The sequence below is a fragment of the Sprattus sprattus genome (assembly GCF_963457725.1).
Source record: "Sprattus sprattus genome assembly, chromosome: 2".
NCBI classification, from domain to species: Eukaryota; Metazoa; Chordata; class Actinopteri; order Clupeiformes; family Clupeidae; genus Sprattus; species Sprattus sprattus.
The window spans coordinates 62,122,809-62,139,632 of NC_137921.1; the positions used below are offsets into that span (position 1 = coordinate 62,122,809).

The 16,824-nt window shown below is 41.1% G+C and overlaps 1 protein-coding gene across 3 annotated transcripts; it reads right to left on the bottom strand.

Moving 5' to 3' along the window:
* Positions 1–3,455: 3,455 nt before the first annotated feature.
* vgll2a (vestigial-like family member 2a) lies at positions 3,456–7,884 on the bottom strand. 3 transcript variants are annotated; one of them, XM_080833721.1, is made up of 4 exons: positions 7,618–7,884; positions 6,225–6,495; positions 5,264–5,752; positions 3,456–4,678 (listed from the first exon to the last, which is right to left on the bottom strand). In XM_080833721.1, exons 1-4 carry the CDS (start codon positions 7,699–7,701, stop codon positions 4,635–4,637), a joined length of 888 nt encoding a protein of 295 aa, XP_080689847.1. In that variant the 5' UTR covers positions 7,702–7,884; the 3' UTR covers positions 3,456–4,634. The 3 variants fall into 3 exon arrangements, with proteins under 3 accessions (XP_080689847.1, XP_080689846.1, XP_080689845.1); XM_080833720.1 differs by having other exon boundaries at positions 3,456–4,530; positions 6,207–6,495; XM_080833719.1 differs by having other exon boundaries at positions 6,207–6,495.
* Between the last annotated feature and the right edge of the window lie 8,940 nt (positions 7,885–16,824).

Sequence of the window (16,824 nt, forward strand, 5' to 3'; positions counted from 1 at the left end):
GGAATTTTCAGTACAAGACATGATGATTCTTTTCTATTGTATGGAGTGTTCTGCCCCAGTTAAAATGCAAACAATGTGCTGTGTGGTGAAACGGGATACCCTCACTTAACACTGCCTCCCTCCTGGTCCCATAAATCAGCCTGGAGAAAAGATGATACACCAGAAAGTAAAAGTCATCACCTCATTCATTCCCCTCATTAGATTTACATAAGAAGAGCAGAGCTGATGTGTAAATGACAAAAAGGCTGTGACTGGATTATTAATGTACTGGCCACTGGCAATATACATGTACAATCTACATGTACACAATTGTACAGGAATAAATATTCTGTTTCTATACAGTTTAAGGCTTAGGAATGGTAATGCATGTTGCATAGTTTGATATGCTTGTAATGAGATGGTAAGTCAGTATTAGTATAACAAAATAGAAATATTGTCCTTTTTGACCTGTTTTTCAAGAAATGGAAGATAGTTTTACTATTGAAATAATCTTCCTGTCGCTATGTGGACCTAATAAGAGAAAGCAGTCTACTATGCCTCGCCGTGTGAGCGATTTACCTCTGAGTCCCTTAACTCTAATGCATTTGCTTCAGCTCTCTTCGCTCCGAGGGAGTTTGGAACGACTATGTTAACTAATGTGAAAAATGCCAGCGCCGTGGATGTGAGAATCTTCAGCCATGCGGCACATGTGGATGTCTGAATGTCACACAGAGCTGTTGTACAGCTTCCGCATTAGCGGGGCTCGCATTCTTAAACCTCCATAGAGAAGCATAGCAGGCTAACCCACGAAAGGCTTTTGAAGGCTCCGCCAGAGACCACGGGGCCGGGACGAGTTACTTTACTGAAGGCTCTCCGAGGGATGCAACGGCACCACACGTGTTACATCTCTTCACAGCATCCTAATAGAAACCTGCTTCATGAAGTTAACAATCGCGAATGAGAGCTTGCACAGACTAAGCGGCCATGGTGGCATCACTCAAAACAGAACAGTTGGCGCTTAGTTTCAGTCAGCTTTTCAGTAATTGTGTAGCTGGTCGGGAGGCCTTGGTGGATCTTAAGTGTGAGTGAGTATCTACAAGACTAGCCTGCCACTCACCCCGAGCAGTTAGGCCTATGGGCAGAAAGTGGTTTGATTAACAATGATCTGAGCTGTGGCACCGAGCCCGGAATGGAGTGTGGCTAGCCATGGCACAAACTCAGTTTGCATTTCACGAGTGAGATCACGGTGCGATTAATGAATTGGCAAAAAAAAAAGACCTTACGCCGCTTGTTGACTTGTGTTTAGAGTCACTTACTATGAAGCTAGTTTATAATACTATAAATGTATATTTATATATATATATATATCAGGTAACGATGTGCCGTAGGGGCTGCGGTTTAATTGGGAAAAGTAGGCTACGCTGGGATGTAGGCTTCTCAATATGATAGGCTACACACATTTTTAGAAATCTGCTATTCTCCCTAAATGTATGATTAGGTAGGTCTTCACCTTCAACTGGTCAGCTGATGATCCATCTGTGGATATTCACTATCACAAAGACGAGGTTATTTTTTTTTATACGGCACCGTGACAACGTGGCGCTCGCGTTTTGCAACAAGTGATTATTAAAACAACCTGAAGCCTGGGCTCTCATATTTAACAGATTAAAGCAAATCAATTATCGCATATTGATTGCACCCATTTAGTAAAATGTGGTTGATATATAAGATACATGCTGATTAAAATTCCTCTGACCTGTTTACCCATGTATTAAACTACACTGGAGCTGACCTGCTGAACGCCTGGTTGTCCCGCTCGTGAAGGGCACGCATAGTGACAACTGGCCCCAGATCCCTCGCGCTCTCTCCAAAAAAGGAGAGGGGTCTCAGTGTTTCGGAATAATGTGATTGACAGCCCAGTTCTTGCTCCAATTAGCACCCAACAATTTATGAGCTCCTGGTTTAAGATTATGCGTTAACTTCACAAATATTCCAGCCACGAGAACTGCAGCTATCAGATGTCCTGCTTCGTGTTTCCTTGGGCTGGCCGTTTAAGCAGCACAGGACTGCGTGCGGTTAAACGCGGCTTGCGCTCACCAGCTTGAAAACGACCCTGTCCAAAGCTTGCTGTTACAAATAGTGCCGTCATGCTAAAATTGGTACAGTAACTGGGAAGGGTATCTCACAATTTACGCATGTTATACATAATGTCTCTACACGTGTGACTGTTAATGAAAAAAAACATTTACATTAAAATGAAAATACAGGCCCACAATATTAACCAAAATGAACAATAAATTGCTTTTGGCTACAACTATCCAACCTTTTGAGACAGAATGGTTGATTTTGTAATAGTTACACAATAAAGGTGTTGCCTAGCCTACATTACAATATTAATCCTGTCAGTTGCTGGAAGCTGGCTGGGTAATGATTGTGTTCCACAAGTTTAGCCCATGAAAAATAGACCTTTGTTTTACCCACAGCAGCATGGCAAGGGAAGCGCTCTTGCTTCCTTGTCCTTCATCACTTTTGTCAGAAGTTGATATTAATCTACAGCCAGCTGTCCAGTACTAAATGATGGAACAAAACAAAAGACCTAAGAAATACAGTATCACATATGGTGGCATACTAAAATGTCTTTGTTCAACATTTTTTTTTTTTTTTGCTTTCCTCTTGGAAATATTTTTACCATGCTGAGTTTCTGGCTGTCTAATGAACATGTTATGGAGACTGCATTAGTTCAGGGACTTTTGCACGACTTTCTTGATGAAAAGGAAGTCTTGTGAATGCACTGACAGAGAGCTATTGAAACCCCAAGACATGGTAAGCTCAAGCAATATGTCCCTTGAAGGAAAGTAAACACGTCCTGCTGTCGTTCTAGCCTCATCAGGGTTTATATGTGGAGATACTTCCTGTGTCCTATGCTTCCTTTGAGCACATTTCTTTACTAAAGTACTTCACTTAATTTCAGATTCAATGCCTAGACACAGCCTAACCAATAAAGACGCCAATAATACAGAACATGTTGACCCTGAAAATATAATAAATAGGTTGAAGCATTAAAGTACATTTCTTTCATTTCTTTTAAGTATTTGAGAGGGTTGGTCTCTTCAAATCTGTTAGATATGAACTTGAGACATTTAGGAAAATCAAAGTATTTACAGTACATTTAATGGACATGCGCTCAACAAGGCTGATGGTTCTCATAAAAAAAATGGAAATTCTAACCTTTTTGTCCAAACTGACCATACAGAAAACACATAACAGATCCACCAATGCTACTGAAAAAGCACGATTTCTGGGGGTAATGACAATATCTATAGCCTGTTTATATATATATATATATATATATATATATATATATATATATATATATATATATATATATATATATATATATATATAAATATATATATATATATATATATATATAAAAAAACAATCTATAGATACTGATATAAATATATATAGGACCATTTGTAATAATCAAAACAAACAAAATTGTGACTTCGAGACTGAAGAAAAAAAACTTTACAAGGTAAATATATTAATGCGTTTCACATATCAGGGCTAATTATTTATGCATTTTCAAATGGAACATTTTTCAAAGCTACCTCAATCCACACTTGAGATCTGCCTTGGGGCAGGGTTCACACACTCATGTACATACATGTATACAGATACACAGCTTTAGAGCTAGTTGACCCAGAGTGTGTGTGTTTGTGTGTGTGTGTGTATGTGTGTCTATCCAGTGTTGGCTCCCCCATCCCCCACTTGTCCTTCCCAAATCAAAAGCCAGACCAGTTGTTCCCTGTGGGTGGAGGTCCAGGTTTCACAAAATAGTCTTTTTATGAAATCCAGAACCCATGCTTGGTCAAACGCTTCTCAGCGACACTGCGATTGTGTGTGTCTGTTGAGTTCCAAAACAGTTGTCATTGGCAGCTGCTGTGAGCAATATAGATAGAGGCGAATGGCTTCAAATAGCCTGTGCTCTCTTCAGTCAAGTCAGGGAATGCTCTGCTCTCATCCTATTCTCTTTTCCAACAATGTTAACAATATTGATTCAAAACTCGTCCAAACAGATATCCACCCCCCCAAGGCAGTTTGTTTCCTTGGTAGAAAAAGCAAAACTTGTAGGGGTTGAAAGACTCCATTGCCCCACTGAGTAGCTCCTCCAAGAGAACACGCGTCTGTTTCTCTCCCTCTCTCTCTCTCTCTCTCTCTCTCTCTCTCTTTCTCTCTCTCTCTCTCTGTCTTTCTGTCTTTGGACAAGTGTCCTCTTTGTAGGAGTTTAAAGCGTTCAGCTGTCTGTCAGTCATACCACTGTGTACTTCTGGCAAGCTGTTCCTCCAGGATCACAGAGCCGCCTTCCCCCCTCCCTCTCCCCCCTCTCAAACTGTTGCTGTTAGGTCAACGAGACTCAGTGTTTTTTTTGTTGCTCACTCTTGTCCATTCGAGGGTTCCTGGAAAGGGGTTTAGCTGAAGATTGGCCTTCCTCTGTGGCCTGAGTTCAGCTCAGGAGGGTCCCACCACAGAAGGTGTAGCGTCGAGCTGCAAGTGAGATCAAAATCTGTTACAGAAAAAGCCTGTCAAAAGGCTACAAGGCAGAGAGACAGAAAGGCCAGCTGAGGAAGGAAGGAAGGGGCAGCAGCGCTCTAAAACCAGTATAAGTCCTTGCTCTTATCTTGTGTTGGCATACCTGTGAGGCAAAAAGAAATAAAAGACAAAGAGGAGGAAGAGAGGGCAAGAAACGGAAATTAGGAAGAAGAAGAAATACAGGCAGTATTTCATTGTAGAAGTTAGAGGCCTGAAGCAGGAAGCATGAAAGTGTGAACCGTGCAGGTAAAAGCAGAAGTATAAACCCTAACCTCTCCCTCCACCACTGTATCTATTGTGCCAGATTGGCCCTGATAACTTAAAAACTGGGTCTATTCTCCCCTACACAAAGGTTCAGCATCACGGTCATACTTAATAGACTCAATAGACTTAAAATCTATTGCTTAACCTAGCTGAAAGACATGTATCAGAGCTTCCTGTTTAGACCTTTATAGATTTTTCAACTGTTTACGAGCCCAGAGATAACCTTGAAAGATTGGAGAAAGATTACAAATGAGAAACCAGCAACCGTCTTTCGAGCTTGAAAAGCAGACATTCACACTGAGCTTTTTGGAGCACCTCCATACAAATGGAGCACAATTCTTTGTTTAAAAAGTATTGTTCAATTTAAATTGACCTAGGCTTTTAACCTATAGGACTGTGTCAGTGTATCAGCCAGCAGTCTTACCTGCATCCACATTGAGGCTGAGGCTCTGGCCCATGTCTGGCCCTGCCCCTGTGAACGCGCCTGTCCAGGTGGAGCTGGCAGGCTCGCTCTTGCTGATGTCGCATGGCGAGGCACCAGGTGTGGAAACAGAGGCCGGGGGCAGTCTATGTGGCCGCACTGACGGCACCAGCAATGAGCCGTAACGCGGGTCAAAGTGTGTCCCGTAGACGTCATGCATGCTGGGTCTCGGGTACGCTGAGCCCTGGGTGCTAATGGCGCCGCCAAGCGAGTAGGGGTGGTGATGATGGTGAGAGGGATGCCAGGGCTCCGGGGTAGCCTGATGGAGGTGGCTGTGCAGGGAGGCGCTGGAGTACGGGTCAGCGGGGAAGGGCAGCTCGGAGTGGGAGGCGCTGAGAGCACTGCTCAGAGATGCGCTGACGGACGGCTGGTAGGCACTGTTCCAGAAAGAGGGAGGGAAGCTTCTCTGGTTCATGGGGAATGATCCGTCACCTGGAAAAAGAGAAAAGTCGTTAAGTGAGGTGTACTAAGAAAATGCTTGTATTGCACATTACAGCATCCTTTTGTGCAGGTGAGGTATGGAACGCAAACAACCTTTCATCATCATCATCATTTCATTTCATTTTCCAAACAATGTCTGTTGCCTTTTTCTGCACTGCACCTTAGTGTAGTATACCATATAATTATAGCCTGCTCAAGATATACATTTGTTATTGCCCCCAACCAAAGGTCTAAACAGGAAGATCTAATACATGCAGACTTTTGCCCCCAACCAAAAAAGCTCAATTGAGATTCACCACTGAGCTTCCTGTAAATCTTTACAGTGGCTGACTATTTTTTTCGCACCTGAAGAGCCTCGTCAAAACAAGTGTGCGGTTAAAGATGAAGCAGACATGACAGAGTGCGTATACTGGCCAGGCATTTTGGGTGTTAGTGTGATTCCCACCTCTCCAGAAAGAAGTACCTCGTGCAGACTTGCTACTGGCGGGACTTGGGACGTAACTGCTGGGTTGGCTGAGAGCACGACTGAAGTGCTCATCCACCACCGAACTGATGTCCCCCTGGAAGTAGGTGAATAGCACACATCGGGAGCTGATGTATTCTGCCTCGGGAGGATGATCCTTCTCTCGCGCACAATCCTCTTCCTTTATCGCTTGCCCGGGCAGGTTGGAGAAAGAAATGCCACTGCTAACGCCTTCCTGCGCTTCTTGCATTTTAGAATAAAACGCCAACTTCTGAAATATATCACACAGAAGCTGATGAAAATCCACACTCTGAAATAATCAGTGTTAGATTTTTCAGGATATATTCCCAGAGACAAGACCGTTACATTCCTGACAGAAGATTTAAGGTCTGAAGTTTATGAGGATTGATATTTGTGTCGCCGCCGCCTGTCCTGTTTTATCGGTGTTATGCATTCTAGTAAGCAATTAATGAATAACCACATAGAAGATGAGATGAGCAAGTTACGCAGATATCAATCTAAAGAAGTGTTTAACGCCCAAGTGCAAAAAAAACTATGATAACGGGTCATTTCATTTACAATTTATATTTCTTTGTAAACTCCTGCCTCAATATAATTTCCCGATTGAAGATAATCTCACTTCTACACGACATTTGCAGTATTTTAAATATATGTGGCTACCAGCCCTAGTCTCAACAGGGATTTGTCTATTGACTGTAAGAGGTTTAAGGGAAGAGGCAAAACCCTTAGGAGAACTTTGCGCTGCACGTTTTTTATGGAAGAAGACGATTCTCCGATCACACTGATTTAATGAATTGGAAAATTTCAATAATTTTGACAACTTAATTGAAAGCGTTCTTATGAGAGCAATTTTTACATGGCATCAAGTGGTGTTTATTAAATTTAAATTAGGCTACATAAGCAAAGACTGAAATAAAAAAGTATTTTCACAAGAAATACAACACCAAGTGTAGCCAAGTTACTGCGCTACCAATTAGGAATTAACTCACAATGAAGAAGGCTTATAAAAAGTTAAGAAAATCTTCAGAAATTTAACATCAAGTAAAACTAAGGCCAAATATTAATGATAGGCCTTTTCCACCATGTATGTTAACTTCAGTAACATTTATCGCAGGTTACCTATCTAGGCGCTTGGATAGGCTACTGCAAAATCCTTTCAATCCAGCTAACAGCAGTAAAAGACGCTTTTAAATGATTGTTTTCCTTTTGGAGTGTGGAAGCTCGTACATGGGTTCTAACAATGTCAAGATCTAATAAAGTTATTATTTTCTTCGCAACATTTGCACAATTCAATGTATCGACATGCATTAAACACTTGTATGTTATTCCAAAAAGCCGAATATACTTAATCTATTCTAATTATTTAACATACCTGGTGATGGTAAGGATTGTAAGCTGCTGCAAAGTAGGGCTGGGGTGGACCATACACTTGATACATAACATCCAAGCAGCTCATGGCGAAAAGACAGCGGAATCTTACGTGTAATAACCAATCGGAATGAGATGAAGATTCATTTAGAGAATACAACTTTACTCCCTGCTTATTCAAAGAAAAAAACAAATAACTTTCAACTGCCGCAAAATTCCGTTAGAGTCCGAAACACACACTCCAACTACCGTTACGCACGGCTAGTGTCAAAGCAAAGAGGGACTGAACTGAAGTGAGGAGGTAAAACAACCAGTGTCTGGACGTCTTTCTGGTTCGGTCTACCAATAGCCCCCCCTCCCCCCGCCCCACTCCCCAGTCCTGAGATCTCAACAGCATCTCTCTCACACAGTTTTACAGGGTGATGATTAACAACACATTTCCCTTGTATTATTTTGTAGCTTCCATCCAGTTTGATACTTTTCCAAAATGTATCCATCAAATAATTTCAGAAGTTCTTTAATTGAAATGATCTCAGGTAGTCGCTGTAGTTTAGACTACACATTATGTCGATACACTGGCGATATTAAGAATAATCTTTTGTCATTGCTCCAATGGGAATTAGAACCATTGAATTAACGTGTTGCAGAATGGCGGGGGGGGGGGGGGTCTCCCACTTCGTTCACTACATTGATTCCAGACACTTGCGGACATGTCACCTCCTTTGGATGCCCACCTGTATAACCGGCTGGACAATTCATTTAATCCATACAAATCCGAAACATCTATAAATTACCCGACAATTTCATGTAATTTTGCATTTTAAAAAAATGTTGATGGGGGTGGGGATAATAGTTGGTACTCATAGGCAATTGATAGATTGGTAGCAAAGGGAGCCTATTCCTGAACCGGCCAAGTTTGTGACGTCAATGGTCCGAGTGCTTTCGCAGTGTTTTGGCAAGGGGGTAATTGACCGTTGAAATGCGTACCAGTTATGGGAGGTCCTCTCAGCGTGAAAAGCTAACCTAGCATTAGCCTTCCATTGACATCCATTAGTTTGTGGTGTTTATTTGACTTGTTCATCCTAAGGATTTTTGACTGATATGAATTGTCCCAATTACAAACTGAGCCAAAACTATTTTTTGGGGTGCAGCTACCAGAGAGTAGGCCTACTATGTTTCTTCCTTTGCTTTACCAAATTGGACTTTATGCTGCACAGTAGACAGTGAGAGGTCCATCAGGCAAGAGCCCATGATCTGGCCTCACTGCTCTCCAATTAAGGCTATGGAGTGGCTCCGCCCACTCTTTCGCTGTCTAGTAGTTAGCATTAGCTTGCAAACAATGAAAACGATTGTGTCCTTGCATTAATAAAACTGCTTACTAACCGAGAGTGAGGTCATGCCGGGAAATATCAGACTTGATTGATTAACAACATGATTGATTAACAAAAATAGTCTGATTTCGTTAGCGATGTATCTGTTAGCCAGTAGCTGCTAGCTAGCAAAACAAGCGTGATGCCATTTATGGCCGTACATGCTATTTTAATAGACTGTTCGAAATCCAATTGTTTTGGAGATATCTTCCACCGAAAGGATCAGACAGCTATCTAAGAATTCGAACACACCCTTTATTCTTTAACTTTTATCAACTGTCATGGTACATTCAACTGGTGTCTGGTTGACAGAGAATTTTATAATAGAAGTCCTGATTCTATCAGTACTAAACTAAACATTATGAATTTCCTCATGGCTGTTGATGTCTATCAATATCGCTCATTTTTTAGATGACGTCATTAGAGGGCAAAAATAATACTTCATCAGACCGGCAGACCGGCGAGGAGGTCAATACGCGGCTGGCATGACTACCCATTGGCCTATCAGAATGCTCGTACTGTTGTTGCCATATAATAAAACATGATACAGACTTTTGTAAACACTGAACTAAACAAGTTAGCTTGTGACAAACATTTTTTTAAGGAACAGCCTCTAACCCTCTTGGATGGCACACTGGAGCTAGGTCACTGACAGCAGGCTATCAGGATACATGTCACATGACGCTACTATTAGATCAGATTGGTTGGGGTGTTGACTGACATGACATTGTCCAGTCAGAATACCAGAAATTAATAAAAAAACAATTAAATAAAGTAAAAATTGAACATGGGTTCTAATAATGTCAAGATCTAATTTTAGATTATGATCATTTATGAACTATCCAGTTAAACCAGACCAACAATATGACCATATGGGACTCCTGACAACCATTCTTACGCAAAAGTTGCATACACCTGTCGGTAGATGATGTTTGGAAGGGTACACAATCGGTATACCCGGAAGTAATATTAATTAATGACTGATTAAGACCTTCCATCTGTTTCCACAGAAGTGATAGTAATAAAGGACCTTTCCTTTTTACATTGTGTAATGGTGTCAATTGCCTGTTTTCAAACAACCCATTGTCTTTTTGACCGAGCATTTAAGAATAAACAAATCAACCATCAAATATTCTTAATAACAAAGAATTTTTAGGAGGCCACTTAACACATAAAAAAGGTTCCAAGTGAACTGAAAAACACATTGGCTCTTTTGACTTTGACTTTACCAATTTAAGTGATAACATTGACCATACATTTTGTGAAGGTTAATTAACTTGTACATGCAAAAACAAATAAACATGTGATAAGAATACATGGTTGTGACTGCTCTGTTTAAAATGGCATGGTACTTTGGAACCCTGTCAACCAGAGTTCCTTAGATTCCAAGGTCAAAGGTCAGATAGTTTATTCACAGTTGGTGCCAGGGTCAAAGTAGAATATATGTCTTTAGAGTTTTTGAATTGTCATTAGTCCTTAGTGTTTTTGTGTACATTCAAACAACGCCATAAACACCACAAAAACTATCCAGCGTGCTGGGCTTGGGAAGGCCACTTCATTATTTCATTTGGAATTTCACAGGAATGTCTGGCATTCTTCCACTTCATAAACACTCCAGGGATTCACTCACCCATTTCATCTGAGCTCTGTCCTGAGAGCTGGCGTTTAAATCTTTGGTAACTGTATAATAAATGTTGACAACGATGTTATAGCTGTAACAAAATGTTGTAATTTCATATCTAGGAAGTACTCTCATAGCAAACTGCTGACTGTAACATCATGAAGGAAATGGACATTCCACATCTGCTCATGTGTAAATTCCTATATATAACAGCACAAGAGACATATATCATTGGATGATCTTGTTCCGAAGAGATTGGCCTCACATCCAATTATTGGGCTTCAGAAATCATTCTTAAAGAACGAGCAGTAACGCAGTGCATCTCAAATTGAAAAATGAGACAGTAAAAAACAAGCTATTGACCCATCTGTATATAATGTGGCTGGACACTAAAAGAGAGACATATTTAGTTTGAGTTGATGATTTCTGGAGTCTACTGTGTTTTTTAAGGTTCAGCACTCTTTGTTTTTTCACCAATTACACCAAACACCAAATTAGTGGGATTGCTTGAATTTTCACTTGGAAACTGCCCCTACTCAGTTCGATGTAACAGAAAGGTTTGAGTCCTGGAATGCAGGCGATTTGCTGTGCCCCTGTCTTGTCTACATAATGATGACATTGTCACAGGGCTTCAAAATACCCCCTTGAGCCGTTAACTGTCATGCTCTAGAAGCTTAACACCCAAATGAACCACGATGACATCTTATATCCTAACTATGAATTTAGAAGTCCCTATTGCTGACTGATCACAACATAAGGGCATACTACCAGTCTTTCGTGGTGACAACAAAATAGGCTAAGCCAACAGTAATGAATAGTCAGATTAGTTGTGATGGGAACAGACATCAAGTTTGAAGTTAGAACATTGACATACGTATACATGAAAATGCATTTAGTCAGAAAGGCCGAATTTAACATTCCAACACCACAATTGTCTGCTTGTATATGTTGTGTGTAACCATATCGCAGAATGTAGAATGTTTTGATTTTTTTTCCTTAAGCCAAGAAACTGATACAAAATCATTGCACTGAGAGGCTATATAGAGGATTCTTAAAATGATGCTAGCCCAAGGTAAACACAACTGCTTGACTATAATAGGTCCTCTCACATCTTGTTCTGTCACACCTGTTGGTAAGATTGTGTTACCACTCACCATAACTCTCCATTTCTGATGTGACAGCTCGGAAACAATAGGTGGTTCTTTGGGCTGTGTAACCTGACAAGGTTTCTATTTCTACCCAAACAGTTTTAAGACAAGAAGTCTCAAAGTGTTAACACCCAGTTAATAGGACCTAACACTCTGAGACAACATGGCATTCAACACATTTAATGGAAGGCAGGGCAAGAACAGCGATGTGTGAGTGTATGTGTGTGTGTGTGTGTGTTTGTGTGTGTGTGTGTGTGTGTGTGTGTGTGTGTGTGTGTGTGTGTGTGTGTGTGTGTTGAGTGTGTGTGTGTGTGTGTGTGTGTTTGTGTGTGTGTGTGTGTGTGTGTGTGTGTGTGTGTGTGTGTGTGTGTGTGTGTGTGTGTGTGTGTGTGTGTGTGTGTTTATGTGGAGAGAGAGAGAGAGAAAAGTGTGGAGATTTTTTTTAACAGAACTCCCACCTTCAATACTAAACTGTTTAGTCCCCTGACGTTCTGCTGTCCATCGTCTGAGGGGACCTTTGGCCCCTGCCACCCTTTTACAGGTAATCTGCCCGGGTGCACCCCAGGAAGAGGGGGGGGAGGGCAGAGAGCAGATGAAAGGGATAGTACACAGAAGCTTTGCTGGAGCAGGTCTGGCGTGAGGAAAGAATGCAAACATGCACTTCAGACAGGGGTGCGAGACTTCGACTCTGACTCAGATCATCAGACACCTGCATTTTGTAGTAACAATCACATGCCTACACTTTCCTATGTGTTTCTGAAGATGCTTTTAGCCAACTCTCCTTGGAAGTTCTTACTACTTACTGGATTCATTTGGGACCAAATAAGCAGCCTTTTCAGACCCTTTCAAGTTTTCCACAGTGTGTTTCAGACTCAACTTAATCAATCTACACACAAAACTGTGTATTAGCTAGATTGTAGCGTGTCGTCCACAGCGGTGGAAGAACTCACATAGTAGTGTGACACAAGGCTGAACCCTTACTCACTGTGGCCACAGCAACTGTTGAGGAGGAATGAGAGGGTTCCAGTATGGAACACGAAACAGAGAGTGTTCTGTTTCAGCTGGGGTATTGTGACACCTGTCTCTGGCCGACAGGCCTTGGCATACGAGGAAGACATTATTGCACACAAGAGTACAGAATTCTCCTGGCAAACACCCAAATCAGGAGTGGGGCAGAGTGATGGGTCGTCACACTGCTTTGTAAGTGACCTAAGGTCAGAGTTCACAGGTTTTTGTCCTAGGTGGTATATGGCCACCACAACCACCTGCAGTTTTAACCTTTGACCCCTGGGTTGATACTATGTTCTGGGCACATACTGAGGGGTTTGAACAAAATCAGAATTCCAAGACCAATTATCATAAGGTGATAGTGTCAAGCTACAGGACGTTATGATCTTCCAACAAGACAACCATAATCACACATAGGTGATGTGTAGCTGAAGGACATCACTACAGGACATTATGATCTTCCAACAAGACAACCATATTCACATATAGGTGATGTGTAGCTGAAGGACATCACTACAGGACATTATGATCTTCCAACAAGACAACAATGTTCACATATAGGTGATTTGTAGCTGAAGGACATCACTACAGGACATTATGATCTTCCAACAAGACAACAATATTCACATATAGGTGATTTGTAGCTGAAGGACATCACTACAGGACATTATGATCTTCCAACAAGACAACAATATTCACACATAGGTGATTTGTAGCTGAAGGACATCAGCAATTAATTTCCCCAAGGGGCCGCATGAGATAGTGGGACTGTTGTGGAGGGCCGGACCAATAGGCTGAACTCAATTCAGCATGAAAAATAAGCATGTTTTTGCCGTATTTACGGTGTGCCCAGACGTCCATTACACATGGCACACACACACGAGAGCAAGCTTGTAATGCAATAGTATAAGTTACTAATTCATAGAAATATCAATTTTTATCGTTTAACGGTTGATTCCTAACTTACCATTGACCTCTGCGGGCCAGTCAGGGACTGCCAAGGGGCCGCAAACGGCCCTGGGGCTGCACTTTTCCCAGGTCTGCTGTAGGAGATTTTTTTTTTTTACCATACCCCCCTCCCCCATGCAGAATTTGTGGTAGACACACACACCTGTTGCTGGTACGAGGGCATGATGTCATCACTCACAACATGGCGGAAATAAAATCCAAACACAGGGTCAACTAACAGGACTTCAGCTGTGTGTGACGCTGCTGCAGCACGCGCCACAGACACACACACACACACGCACACACACGCACACACACACACACACACACACGCACACACACACACACACACACACACACACACACACACACACACACACACACACACACACACACAAATTCATCATTCACCCACATCTTCCTCCATTACTTTGGATATGCTCAACAAGTACATTAGAGAATGTGCTATAAAGTGACAGGGGGCAATAACTCACATGTACAGTACAATGAACTACTGTGCACAAGGATGGCCTGGGCAGCTTTGTGGTGCTGTCACTTGTCTGTCTTTGTTACCGTAACAGAATATTTCCATGAAAAAATTGTTGTGGTTTGTTGTCTAATGTTTTATGCCACAAATCTGTTAAAATTTGAAGATAGCATTTATGTAATTAGTTTGGTCATGTCAAACATCTTATTAGGTAGGCATACAACTCTGGCCCCGCTCTTTCACTTAGAACTACTTTCATGTTTTATTTTCTTTGTCTGTTATTTATTCTGGTGTTGATTAGAAATAAAAGGAATCGAGTGCATTCACATTATTTTTAACTGATTTGCATCAAAAAGTTAATAGCTCACTGCTATCAGGCACTTTCTCAAAGTCAGTAAAAACAGCGTCCATTAAGCCATTCTAAAAAAGAAAGCTCTGTCTGCCTTTGTGTTAAACAACTGTAGACCTCGTTCAAAACTTCCTTTTATAGCCAATGTTGTTCCGAACGTTTTTTTCAATCAACAATTTAAATCAGGCTTCCGACCTAACCACAGTACCGAAACAGCTCTTATAAAGGTGTTAAATGATATACTGAATACTGATTCATGTAAACTATCAGTACTGGTTTTACTAGATCTCAGGGACACTGTAGATCATAGATTAGTGCTGGACAGGTTGGAAAGTTGAGAAGGAGTCCTTAATTGGTTCAGGTCTTACTTAGGAGGCCGGAGTTAATTTGTCACATTGGGCCTTTATGTCTAGGATAGAGTGGTTATGACATGGGGGGTCCCCCAGGGATCAGATCTCGGACCTCTTTTGTAAAATCTCTATATGCTGCCTTTGGGCCATATTCTACAGAACAACAACATTGATTATCACAGTTATGCAGATGATACACAGATATATATGGCTCTCTTACCCGATGACTTCAGCCCAATAGCCTCACTGTGTCAATGTTTAGAGCAAATAAATAATTGGATGAGCCAATTAGATTAGCAAACACCTTGACTCTCGGGCTCTACAAATCAAAAGATCAAGTCCAAAAATCTTGCCGTTCTAATAGACCCAGTTCTCACCTTCCCAAGCCATATCAATGCAATAAAGCAATCACCAAAATTACCTTCTATCATCTTAAAAGTATTGTCAGAATCAATGGTTTGGTGTCGCAAAAAGACAAAGAGAAGCTTATTCATGCTATTATTTCCAGTAGGGTGGACTACTGAAGTGATATCTCAACTGGTCTCCCTTGGGAAGATCATTAAACAGCTGCAGCTAATTTAAAATGCTACTGCTATAGTTTTATCCAGGACCAAGAGAACATAGCACATTACTCCAGTTTTAAAATCTTGACATTGGCTTCCAGTCAGTTATAGGATCGGTTTTAAAGCGCTGCTACTAGACTATAAAACACTGAATTTGGTTTGGGCCCAGAGTACATTTCTAATATGGGGCTCTTTGATCTACGGACTCTGCTAATAGAGCCTGGAATCCAAACCAAACATGGTGAAGAAGCACTTAGCTGTTATGCTGCGTGCAGCTTGAACGAACCGCTCGAAGATCTTAGATGTAACCCAAATGGAGAGTTTTTTAAATCCTGGTTAAAAACATTTTTCTTTTCATGAGAAGATTGAGCTCTAAAATGTGTACATTCTAACTGCACTTTACTCTTTATATACTGTAATTATATACTGCTTACTTTCTCTAAATTATTTACATATTTTTTTATTACTATATGTACTGTGTATGTGTAAATCTTCATCTATTCTTTAAAAGCGATGCTAACATTTCAAATGTTACATTTATAGAAGTGGTCTTCTTTGGAACCTCATTCACCCTTTCCCTCAAGAAAACCTTGAAAGTTTAGAGACTGATGTGCTTTAGTCCTCACACTTATTCAGGCACTTTTTAATGGAATAATACTTGTGCATTGTGGAGTAATATCTATGACCATTGTCATGACTGACGTAGAAAAATGCTGTCTCCTAATCTTTTCAAGATCCATCTATTTCATTTACTTTCTAAAGTCCTTTCTGAACACCTTCCAAAGGTGAGGTTGAACCTATTGGAATAAGAAGCAATCCCGTCTTGCTATAACTTGGGTGGTTCATCTACCCTGTTCAGATGTGTGGCTCCTTTGCCTACCATTCCCAGCCATGGCCACATCACAGATAAGCCGTTGGAGTGTGACAATATATAGTATTGTTATTTGCTCTGAGTTTTATCACAGTCTTAACCTTGGGTGGTCATGTAGGAGCATACAAGTATAGGAAACCATAGCATGGCTGCTTAGATGAGCTTAATGTGACATTAGGAGAAGAAGCCGCTTTTTGCCCTTTTTGCATTATGATTATGGTTTATTTAAAATAGAGAGCTGGTAGAAGACTCGTAGTTCTACACATTATTACAGCTTTAGCATTATCTACACTTTGACTACTTTTTCAAGCATTAGCCTGGTTCCCCTACCAAATGACCTGACACTGGGCCTCCTTTCTTTCCTAATGGGAGCTGGAGGATTCATCGCATGGCATTGGCACTGACATGGACATGACATTCCCCCACGGATTTAATGTCCCATGTATGTTATGTGCTCATCGTCCTGTTAAAGTTTAAATGTGGCATATGCATTTTC